Source organism: Lissotriton helveticus, chromosome 1_1, assembly GCF_964261635.1.
Source record: "Lissotriton helveticus chromosome 1_1, aLisHel1.1, whole genome shotgun sequence".
Taxonomy (NCBI): domain Eukaryota; kingdom Metazoa; phylum Chordata; class Amphibia; order Caudata; family Salamandridae; genus Lissotriton; species Lissotriton helveticus.
The window spans coordinates 1,029,650,946-1,029,663,014 of NC_136057.1; the positions used below are offsets into that span (position 1 = coordinate 1,029,650,946).

Consider the following 12,069-nt stretch of genomic DNA (forward strand, 5'->3'; position numbering starts at 1 on the left):
AGTCACCTCCAGCTGTAAGAGGGTGGCCGGGTGCAGTGGGGCAAATCAGCATTGGGTGCCCAATGTTAGTCTATGGGGATCAGTCTAGTCCAAAAGAGGCTGCAGGCTTGGACTGGGAGACCAGTCGGGCTGAATAAGTAGGTGGGCTCAGGCCTTATGAAGCTCTGGGACGTAGGAACACATTTGGTCCCATTTCCAGGGGCCAGGAGCGACGGGGGAAGAGGTACCTTGAGGCATTGGGTTTTCAGCATCGGAGACACTTGCGGTAAGGCAGGCCAGCACACAGAGGCTGCAGGCAGCGTAGAGAAGTCCACAGCTGGGCAATCCAAGGTAGACCTAGTCTCTGGAGGGCTGGGGGACCAAGCTGTCCATGTCAACCCACTTCAACTCTGACTTGGAGCAACGGGTGCAATGGTGCATGCCAGTGTCGGGTTTTTCCTCACAGTTCTCTCTTGGGTGCCTGCAGGGGAACAGCTCTGCTGTTCCACAAGAGTTCCCGAGTCTTTGGAGAAGTACTGGCAGTCCTCCCAGGCTTTCGAGGCACAACACCTGGCAGAGCGAGACTCTGGTGCAATTGGCAGGAATAGGCAAACAGGCCGGCAGGGTTGCCGCCAAGTCAGTTGCCTCTTCCTCAGTTCTTGCTCTTCGGTCCTCCTCCTTTTGGTCGTCAGGATCGCATTACCTGGTGGTAGGGGCTACCATAATTACTAGATTTAAGGACGTTAGGGGAGTGTAGGGTAGTAGCCAATGGACTACTTACCCCTAGGGTCACTGCATCCCCTAGAAGACCACTTCCTGTGGCATAACCCTGTCCCAGAAATCCTACATTTGCCATCACAAATATAGCAGACCTCTGATTTTCGTATTCACTTCAGTTAGCCCACCTTAGGGGTGGAACTAGCCTGAACGTGAACACGCCTCTCGGACTACACATTTTCCACCCTGTCCAGGCTCCAACTAAATGGGGCTTGGATTGGGGGAGCGGGTAGAGGGGGCAGGGTTGGTTGGCGGAGTCAACATTTTCTCAAGTGAGGGAAGTCAGATTTGCATACCACCAAAGTAGGTGGGCACTTTGAAGCTTCCACCCTGGCATGCTAATTTGCAGATTTTCTTGAGGGAGGCTTTGGAAACGCCCTCTGCCCAGGCAGGCTTAGTTCCGGACCTCCTGAGTGCAAAGGCGCCACCCCTGGGGGTCAGAAACTAGTCTGTGGTGGTAGGCTGGTTAGGACCAGTCAGTCAACACACTAGTAGTTGGTAGGTTTTTCAGGAAGTCTAACGTTCCCTCTAGGTGCATGTATTAATTAATCCATCACTGGATTGCATGTGGGCTTATTAATACAAGATATTAGATATCAAACATCTCTAGTTTCAGTGAAGCTATCATATAGCTGGGGAACTAGTTTTTGTCCAGTGTACAGCACATTACTGAAAATGGCTTCACTTGTATTGGCAGTAATTAACTGGCCAGCACAGGGGTATGTCTGCTCATACAGATATGTCCTCATGTAATATAATGCACCCTGCATTAGGGCTGTAAAGCCTGCTGTAGGGGTGACTTACAACATTAGGAGACATGGCACACAGGTGTGTGATATGTTACACTAACTTTTTAGAGCACCTTGACACACAGCCTGCAGTAGCAGTCTGTATGAGTTTGGTGCTGGATCCCTTAGAGTGGCACAAGATATGCTGTAGCTCTTCAGGACCCTCTTTTGTACCCATGCCCTAGGTACCAGAGGTACCACTTACTAGGTACTTACAGAGGTGCCAAAGGCCTGGTCACTTGGGGATCAAATGACCAGTGGTCTTATTTTGGGTAAAGAACACTGGCACTGGTGCCTGTTTAGCAGGAGCCGAGTGCACTTCAGTCAAAGTTGCATCAAATGCCAGGAAAATGTGGGAGGACTACTGCAACAAAAACCCAGTTTCCTACACCAAAAACATTCAATCTCTCTCTCAAACTTTTATACAGTGAGCGGTTTTGGTGTCACAATACATCAATATGTTGATAATTCACAGTTGCATTTCAAGACCTTACACATGCTATCTTCACCCTCAAATGCTGGTTAAAGAAATGGAGCAGTGGCTGTCATACAATACCTGATCCAAAAAAATTATAATCGTATTCTTCTCAAGCCAAAACTTGACACTAATCTTCTTAATAAACTCAAATATTATTACCACACATCTCTCTACTAATCTATGAAATCCTTCAGTGTCACCACTGTTTACACTTTAATGCCATCCAAAAATCATGCACATTATCCAATCCGTAAACTTTCCTCTACTCACTTAAATAAAAAATAAACACCTTTTAAACACCCAATCAGTTGAAAATGGCAGCTCATGCACTTATTTCTTAATTGACCTTGGCCTGTGTCATCACAATTCTAGCCAGTGTGCCCTAGACACAGTTCACCCCGCATAATGCAGTCTTTCTCATCACACCCTACGAATAGCTACAAAAGAAACAATTCAATCACCTTTCTTCAGTGTTAAAGAAAATTGGCCTTCAATCATGACTAGAATAAAGTTTAAACTCTGTTGACTAACTTACAAGGTCTGTACGTCTGCACCAATCTTAACTGGCATCAGTACTCATTATTTAAGAAGGGCAGAGGAGAGTTGAAGAAAAGACACTTCAACTGGAAGCCCCAAATCAGATGAGATCTCTAGATCAATAAAAACAATACTTCACTGGCACCACAACTAGCACGATCTTGGTTCTGCTCAGCTCACAGATAGAAAATCTTGCCTTCCGTAAGTGCACCTACTCTGACTTCTTAGCTAACCTTGTAAGTATGCCACTGAATTTGTTTTGTTCATTCCCACAACCCGTTAGTAGAATCTGGTATTGTAATCCTCTCAATCCCAGCAACCCAGTACCACTCTTGTAAGCTTCTATTGGTACTTGTAAAGTGCACTAATGCATTTTAAGCATAATACTGCTACAGAAAATGTAGAAAAAAACATTACAAACTGTGTTCTTCAACCTCATCTCACTGACCCATTCCTAAACCAAATGCCTGGTCTCTAGATCTTCAGTACTGAATATATTCCAACACTGTGAAATGGCTCCTGTGGCACAATGAGCAGAGTGGTGTGAGCTCTGCACTTACTCGTGCTCTTTTGTCAAGGTCAGCAGCACTCAGTCCTTCTGCAGCTTTTGTCCCAGCACGAATCACTGCAGGTACGAAACAAAAAAAGGCGAAGAAGGTTAAAAGAATAACATTCAACACTAGGTTTATGAATTCAAAGGCTTCCGAAATGGGTCTTATGAACACAATGGAAAGAGAAGAATCCAACTGCTCGTCCAAATTGAGTACAAAACATTCTTTGAAACACCAACACATCTGTTCACTGTTATTCTTACATTTCTTCATCAAACACACATTGGTCTTCACCATACGCATGAAAGCGAGCAGCAAAATAGTACGTAGCAAAAGAAGTTTAAAAGGCAGATCTAACCAAACTTTAATTTAATTAAGACTTTCAGGCCAGACAGTGATTTGAAAGCGAATGTGTGAGATTCAGGTCAAATAAAATGAACAAGGCTAGGACTGTCTGACAACACCACAATCTACAGCCTTCCTCTATTTGATCCCTGCTCATATTGTAGAAAATGCTGTTTGTTTTTACTGGTTTAATTTAATCAAACTCATCAACGTATTGAAAGTCTACTATTTCATAAATTAAATATGAAAAAAATAAAGGCTAAAGGGACTGAATGGAGAACAAGTAAATTAAGCTGCAATAGCAGACACGGGGACAAGTAGTCATCAAAATACTTCAAAGTGAAAGTTGATCCCAGAGTAGGGCTGGGGACATTGGATGACTTTTGGGGGGCAAATGGACAGTCTGTGGTATAAGCCCTGTACCAGAATTTTTTTTATGATAAATGGGGATTAGGGAGGAAATGTAGCACTGCTGTAAGAGGCAATTTGTCCCTTACAGCATTGTTGTCAGTGGCAAAAGGTTGTAAGCAGGGCATTTTTTTTTTATTTTTTTATTTTTTTTTAATCGGGTCATTTTATGATAAAGATGCAATGTGTGGAAAGAACAACCAGTGTGAAATTTTACAGTGTTCACTAAGTTCTCAGACACAATGCGTGGGAAGTTGGCTCTTTATGTGATATATCAAGAATCTGACATACAATGTAAACAGTACAGGGGTTCCCTTATGAGTGGACCGGGGCTTGCTATGCAATGCCAGAGTGCTATATTAGGTGGTAATATTGTCGAGCAGCCTTAAGCTTAACACAGAGGAGTGCAAGACATTTGCAAACACACACAATGATCAATAAAGGACCCACACGACTCAAGAAGGAAATCCACAACAATTTATAACAAGCATTTGCAATGCAATAGGTCTCGCAGTTGGCCAAGTTTAAGCTAATGGCATTGTAAATGACAATGCCTTTTATTTATGTTTTTTAAACGAAAACAAAAATAAAAGGCATTCTTAGTTGCAATGTTAATAGCTCAACTCACAAAAATGCGAGACCTATTGCATCGCAAATGCTTGTTCATATGTTATATTGGCAGTGCCTGGTCACCAAAGGGCTGGAAGGAGCTTGTGCGAGCACGACTCTGATGACTGTTTGACGCGGCTCATACACGGGCAGTGGTTGGCATTGGTACTAAAAGTTTTTCGGAAAAAAACTTGAACTCAATTACTAGCTCATTCATCTCTGACTGCAGCCTCTTGATATTTGTAAAATAAAGTTCTGTTTATTGAACGCCTATTTTGCTTTTTTTTAAACATTGATTGCAACTTGTATCAGTTCTACATTTGTAAATAAAGCACAATTCATTACAACAGGCTTCGCATATGAAGTTAGCCAGTGATGTTCTGAGACGTTGGAGTGGCTAAGCACACTCTTCCACACAAAAAGCATTCCTGTGCAACCACACTGTTGCCACTCCGGCCAAGTTCAGTGCAACGTGACGAGAGCACACTTGTGTACCTCAAACACAGCGTCAAACGTATAGGACACAATGGACACGTGGGCCTTCCAAGCTCACACCACCTCCGCCTTGCAGACCCTACAGGTCAGATTCTGCATTCAAGTCAATGAATTCAAAGAAAAGAAAAAACGGCCTGGAGCAGCACATCAGGCATGGACCTGGGAAACTTGGCAGCTACTACAAGGGCGCAATGCACAAGTGACACACGTCCGCTACACAACTAACAATTACAACGTCAAGGCCTCCATTTCTTTTCCTCAAGATTAACTACATTAATTGACCATAAAACAATGGCAGGAAGAATGTATACATATTGGCGACCTGCTCATACCGTATAATTTTATGTTGTCTTTGACTTGCAATGCAAATAATGCCAGTTACCCTGTCTGAGCTGCATCTGTTTAACCCCTACCGCGTTTTCCCGCTGTGCGCTAAAATTTTAAAAATGGCTTGTTTATGACAAAGCCAGCTCGTCATCCGCGCAGCACAGGTAACGTTGATGACGAGCTGGCTTTGTCATCAGCGCCGAAGGGGTTAAATGCCAATGTTATTAAAAACGGTAGTGCAGCTTTAAAGGCCTGTCTGTAAGACACTTGGCACACAGAGGTATTTCCTGCCCATAAGAGGAGGCAGGCTTTCTCCTTATGGATGCTTCAGATCCATGCTTGCAGTTCCAGCCTCCACTCGAAGTTTAAATTCACATTCTCCAAACCCACTGGGAAGTGGGGGTCAATACATTCCACTGTAGGTGCTAATTAAACTACAGTTTTACCGCAATTCAACAGGGAAAGGGAGGGCGATTTTTTTTTGTACCTCCCATCTAATCAAGTCTGACACACCTTTGCTTCATTCCCTCAGGCCCGTTTCTACTCCAAAATGTCCCCCTTTATCTGCCAAATGTGAAGCAGCGTTTACGTGGTGGCAGAGAAAGGCCCTGTGCAGGGATGTAGGTGGCTACAAGTCAATATTAATTAAAAACGACAGCTTTGTTCCACTAGTTTCACAGAGAAAAATGCTAAGTGTCCACTAAATCAGGAGATGTGGTGAGGTAGAAAAAGCGTGCATAGTGCAAGGCAATAGATCACAAAACAGCTACCCGCTTAGAACACCGTGGTAGGCCTACCTGCTTCCCACCCATAGCGGTCACTATGTGAAGTAGCGCTCGGTCTCTCTGTGACGGGACTTGCTGTACTGGATCTATGTGGGCTACTGTATCACTGCTCCAGATCTCAGACTTCTCTCCAAGCACTCGCCAGAAGCAAGCTGAACGAGACGCCGTGGGCGTGCATATAGGATGTCCGGGCACAAGCTGAAAGAGACGCTGTGAGCGTGCACATCGGCTGTCCGGGCAAGTGCACATCTCCTGTCCCTCTTCGGAAGCAAAACTCAAAACAATAGATCTCGCCGAGGTGAGTAATGCATGCACTGCATCGCTAGGCGAGACCTAAAAAAAAAATTGCAAGTACCTTTATGTATGTTACGGCACCGGAGAAAAATCGTTCAGGTAAGTACGTTTTGAAATATAAATTCTTTTCACATTATTCACATTAAAAACGGTCACTGCAATTTCGAAGTTCTGCAATGTTATCCTATTGAAGAAAGAACAACTTCTGCAAACAGGTACAGTACATCGACTTACAGGACCAATCTCCAGGAGTTTAGGTGATGGGGGGCAAGGTCCAAGGCAGCACCAGCAGTACACAATCAGCGGCACGAGGGCGGCTGGGTGTAGGTAGAAAAACTGCATCAGGAGCCTAATACGTTTCAATAGGGGTTGGTCACTGTAATAAGAGGTGGCATGCAAGCTCTGGTTAAGAAGCCAGTCGGGCTGAACCAACAAGTGGGCTCAAGCCCTGCGATGCTTGGGGAGGGGGCGGGGAGGAAACCATTGGTCCTCTTCTACAAGGCCCAGGGGCGACGGGCGTAGAGGTGTCCTTAGGTGTCAGGTTTTAACTTACTGGAGCAGTCGAGGGGGTCAGCGTGCAGGCGACATTGGGGAGTTCAGGAGGAGTGAAACACCGATGGACTCAAGCTCTGGAGGGCTGGAGAAACTTGTTGGCACCGTTGGCCCACTTCAACTCTGGCTGGAGGTACAGGTACAGTGGTGGCTTCGGGTGATGGTTTTTGGTGGTTCCAGAGACCTCCGAGTCTTCTCTTGTGGAGGTTCTTTAGAACAGGTCTGCTGTTCACAGGAGGTCTCGAGTCTTTTTCAAAAGCAGGCAGTCCTCCCAAGTTCCTGAAGTGAACAGCTGCAGGACAAGTCGACTTTGGCGCAATTTTCGACAAGGGGCGCAGACAGGCAGACAGGGTTGGTACCAGGTCAGCTGCTTCTCTTCTCTCTGCTTTTGCTGCTCTTCAGTATCCTCTAGCTTCTTAGGTCGTCTGTGGGAAACGGGTATAACCCTGCCCTAGAATTCTTAAGTATGCCATCACAAAGATGGTTACTTCTGAAAAGTATTAGCCTGGAGGTGGTAAACCTACCTGACCAGCTAATTTTCCTGCCTGTCCAGGTGCCAAGAGGGCTTCCTCTCCAGTTTCTTTGAAGCTTTCCAGCCCAAGGAGGCTAATCAGCAGGTCATCCTGTGAGACGGGGTGTTGCACCTTCTTCCTGGCCAGGCTTTTGTTCTGGGCTTCCGGGATTCAGTCTGTCTGCATCCCTCATCAAAAAAGGTGCCAAAGTCGACTCGTCCTGCAGCAGTGACTCCAGAAATCTGGGAGGACTGCCTGCCTTCAAAAAAGACTCAAGACATTCAGTGAACAGCGGACCTGTTCCAAGGACTCTGAGCCCTCCAGTACCGCCAAAATCCAACACCTGAAGCCACCATTGCACCCTTTGCCTCCGGCCCGAGTTGAAGTGGGGCAATGGTGGCAACAATGTTCCCCAGCTCTCCAGAGTTCAAGTTAATTGTGGTTTCACCCCTCCTGGACTCCCTGGCGTCGCCTGCAGCCTCTGCACACAGGACGCCTCAACCGCGACTGCTCTGGTAAGGAAAAACCAGACACCAAAAGATACTCCTGCACCAGTCGCCCCTGGGCCTTGGAGAAGGTGTCCCCAAGCATTGCAAGGCGTGAGACAACTTGCTGGTTCCACCAAACTGGCTTTCGAGTCAGAGCCTGCAGCCTCTTCTTACAGTGACCGATCCCCATTGAAACCCACTGGGATCCAGACGCTGATTTGCACCCTGCACACGGCCACCCTCATGCCGCTGGTTGTACATTTGGTGCTGCCTTGGACCTTGCCCACCACTCACCTTAACTCCTGGAGATTGGTCCTGTAAGTCGATGTGCTGTACACATTTGCAGAACTTGCTCCTTCTTCCATAGGATAACATTGCAGAACCCAGAAATTGTGTGGTAAATAAATAAATAATACCTCTCTTTTTGACTAGACGTATATCATAACAGATAGCTCAATAAAATAAGAGTCAAGATTCGAGGTAGTAGGAGTTCTGCAAGTTTATTACAGCATAAGGACAGGAACAGGTCAACCTGCATAGGAATAGGATGACAGGGCCCAGCAGCTGCTGGGGCTGGATCTGGGATGAGCGCGCTGACTTTTAATAACAATACATGAGCATATATACATAACGCAAACACATAGCATTACATTGCAGTAGGCGTAGCAGTGGGTGGAGCAGAAGGCGTGACGCGTAGCAGTCGCGAAAGATAAGGGCGAAAGTAGGTGTAACTGGGCGTATACATAGACATGTGATGCAAACGTAACAGGATATGTCATGAATGGGGCGGAAACCATGGAGGGGGCTACCTGGGGAGCCGGGACCTCTAACCTGATGGTGCGCGCAAACTGGCAATGACGTATCACTAGGAGAAGCTGGGGGCTATGAACTCTGTGCTAGGAGCAGAGACTGAAGTCTGGAGAGTCAGGGCGACATGTACCTAAACAGTATCTAGTATCTGATGTTTAGAGAACATGTTGATATAAACTATAAGTCAGGAGAGGAAAGGCTAACTTGATTCTAAGACTGGACCATGTATTATTCTACATGTAGTGCGTGATGAAGAATATGAAGAATATGAAATGACCATTAAATGCAGTATTTCTCTAACGTGGAGACGTGAAGGCTAGACAATGACGGAAACTATTGATACAGTTCAGTAGCTTAGGAATGCAGAGAAGGAGGACTGAACTGATAACTGGAACTATAACATATTCTTGGCAGACTCAGAGACTGAGCCAGGCTGGATCGGGCACTGCGAAGCAGGAAGTAAGTGAAGGGTCGAGGATACAGGTGGGGGCTGTATCCCTCCTCAGCGAGGCTTCAGGAGACAGGAGCTGAATCTGGTGTCCAGGCCCTTTTGAGGCCTAGAAACGGGGACTTTATAATAGAATAACGTGCACACTGAGAAACGTGGCAACGTAGCTTTACATAGGCCTGATATTCGTAGTATTCACGAGGACTGGAAACTGGCATACTAGAGGTGGACAGAACTGTAATTGCGTCATTAATCGGACATGGGGAGTACATATGCATATTTAATCATGCACACATAACATATGATGGATGACACGTAGGGACACAGAACATAGCAAAATTTACTTTTCCACATTCCCTCCTTGTCACTACGTTTCCATCAGGAAACATCAATATTCATGATACCATCTATCATTTCATACAGTATCATTTGCTCGTCTCGAATTATCCTGGAACGGGATTTAGAACGGGACTTGGGACTAGGAGTTAAACTAGGAATACAGGATGTAGCACACATGCCGCAAATCGCAGGGCCACATTGTATACAGAGGCAGCAGCTGAATATGATCGCTACTGCAATACCTAGAAAGGACAATATTTTCCATCCCCATGCGGAAATTATATTCCAGAACCAACCGGACCATGTCCAGGTGCCTGGATCTTGGTGTATCAGATGGGCAATTTTATGGAGTCTGGTTATAGCTGAATAAACAGACGGCGCGTTATTTGGAATGAAAATGCAGCAACTAGATCCGATGACTCTACAGGCCCCGCCCCTATCGGCCAGTATGACGTCAAGGACGAGACGATTCTGTAAAACGACAAATCTCATAGCAGATTGCTCTTCAGTTAAGTTACCTAGAGCAGAGGCAGTCTCATTTATTACAGCTTCAAGGGTTCTGGTTAACCTACGGATTAGTTTACTATTCTGGATAGGTCCTATAAAGAAAAAGAAACCTCTATTGAAATCTGTATACTGTTCTAGAGCAGTTTCAGTATAATCGACAATTGGGGACTCCCTTCTATGTCTAATGTGTACTAGATGTGTATTTCTATGATAATCAGGTGGGGCTAGGAAAACGGGTGGCAGTAGGAAGGCAATGTAACAGGTTCCCTCCCAATCGAGGGGCAGACGAACATATGCGGTTTGACCACAAATAAAATATGAATGACGTGAAGCTTTGAAAATAGATTTCCCACTGTCACTATACTTGACAACAGTAGTACAATCACTATGTCCTACATGTACGGAACCATTATTTCGGACACATAATTCGCCTTTGACTGGTAGTACTGAAATAGCAGGTAAGTCTGGAGTAGTATCAGACTGAACATTCAGGACCATAAAATTCGACGAATAATTACCTAAATTATACACTTCATTTTCTAGATCTAAACCTATTCGGTGAGGGAGACCTTGCTTGTCTGGGAAACATGTACTGTTAAGAAAAGACATATCTGTTGAGGATGACGTTAACGTGGACCATGCTCCACACGAACCATTATGTGAAAAGGGATAAGGAAAAAGTGGCAGAACTCCCTTCGGTATCTGGAAAGGGGGGAGTCGACCACATACCCAACAATTAGTGGCATTGCTGGACTGATGTGAGTAATGTAACATGCGGATAAATGAGTTATTACGCATAGCGAGGCGGTAGGACAGTTCATGAGGGGGCAGATCACTAAACGTGTGCTCTACTGTAGCATTAGCAGACTTATTTACATGTGAAACTGGGAAACATAGGTAAAATGCATAACTGGTGCAGGAAATCATAAGGCTGGAAAACAATATGAAACATAGAAAAACGATACATCGGATTGAGTTTTGACTAACTCTCTCACTATGGGGGTCTATTTTATACATGTCAGAAACAGTCTAACCGTTTCACCTAGGGGAGGACTTAGACAATCAAACTGGCTGACTTAATTTACTAGACCGTAGTTTTTGTTTATACTCCTGCTGCGGAGTTTTCTCTAACAGGGGAGGGGTTGTAGCAATGTCTTTTGCGGGACAGTCCTTGAAAACAATATTTTGGCAATCCTTCAAATCCTGGGAAATGTTCTTTAAGGCGGGTTTTAGTCCATTAAAAAGTTTGATATGAGAAAGGTGCACCCAGCCCTTGCGTCCTTCCAACTTCACGGCTGTACGGGTGGTGAGGAGGACCTGTCGGGGCTCTTTCCAACGAGGCTCCAGCGGACTTGATCTGTCAAAGTTGCGGACCATCACCATGGATCCTGGAACGATTTCATGCGGTGCCACCTCGGTATTGTCTGGAAATGCGGCGGCAACCTGTGAACGACATGAGTTGAGGGCAGACATCAAGGAAGCTAGGTAATCTGTCAGCATATTACTTGAAACATCGGTAATACTTCGGGGTCTAGGAGTACCCCACATGTTTGGGGGGCGGCCGAATACGACCTCGTACGGGGACAGACCTGATCTGGAATGTGCGACCATGCGCATGTAAAATAGAGCAACTGGCAGAGCTACTAGCCAGTCCACACCTTTTTCTTGACAGACTTTGGCGATGCGGATTTTCAGGGTTTGATTATGTCTCTCAACGAGACCGGCTGCTTCAGGATGGCGTACACAATGGAACTTCCACTGGTACCCTAACAAAAGGGAGACGTGCTTCATGAGTTCAGATGAGAATGGCTGGCCGTTATCAGAATATACGACTCTAGGGAGTCCATAACGAGGGAAGAATTCACGAACCAACTGCTTGGCAGTGGTCGCGGCTGTGTAATCTGGGACTGGATATGCTTCTGTCCACCTGGACAAAGCGCATACAACTACAAGGACATACTTGAAACCTCGACATCGCTCCATCTGAATATAATCCATCTGGAGGACTTCAAAAGGGTGGTCAGGGGGCTGGAATCCACC

At 45.6% G+C, this 12,069-nt stretch overlaps 1 protein-coding gene across 1 annotated transcript in view; it reads right to left on the bottom strand.

Moving 5' to 3' along the window:
• RBM28 (RNA binding motif protein 28) overlaps positions 1 to 12,069 on the bottom strand; it is a 168,825-nt gene that overhangs the window by 77,229 nt on the left and 79,527 nt on the right. Inside the window, exon 13 of the mRNA XM_078677774.1 lies at positions 3,120 to 3,184. Within this exon, the coding sequence (XP_078533900.1) occupies positions 3,120 to 3,184 (65 nt within the window). The remainder of the gene's footprint in view (positions 1 to 3,119; positions 3,185 to 12,069) is intronic.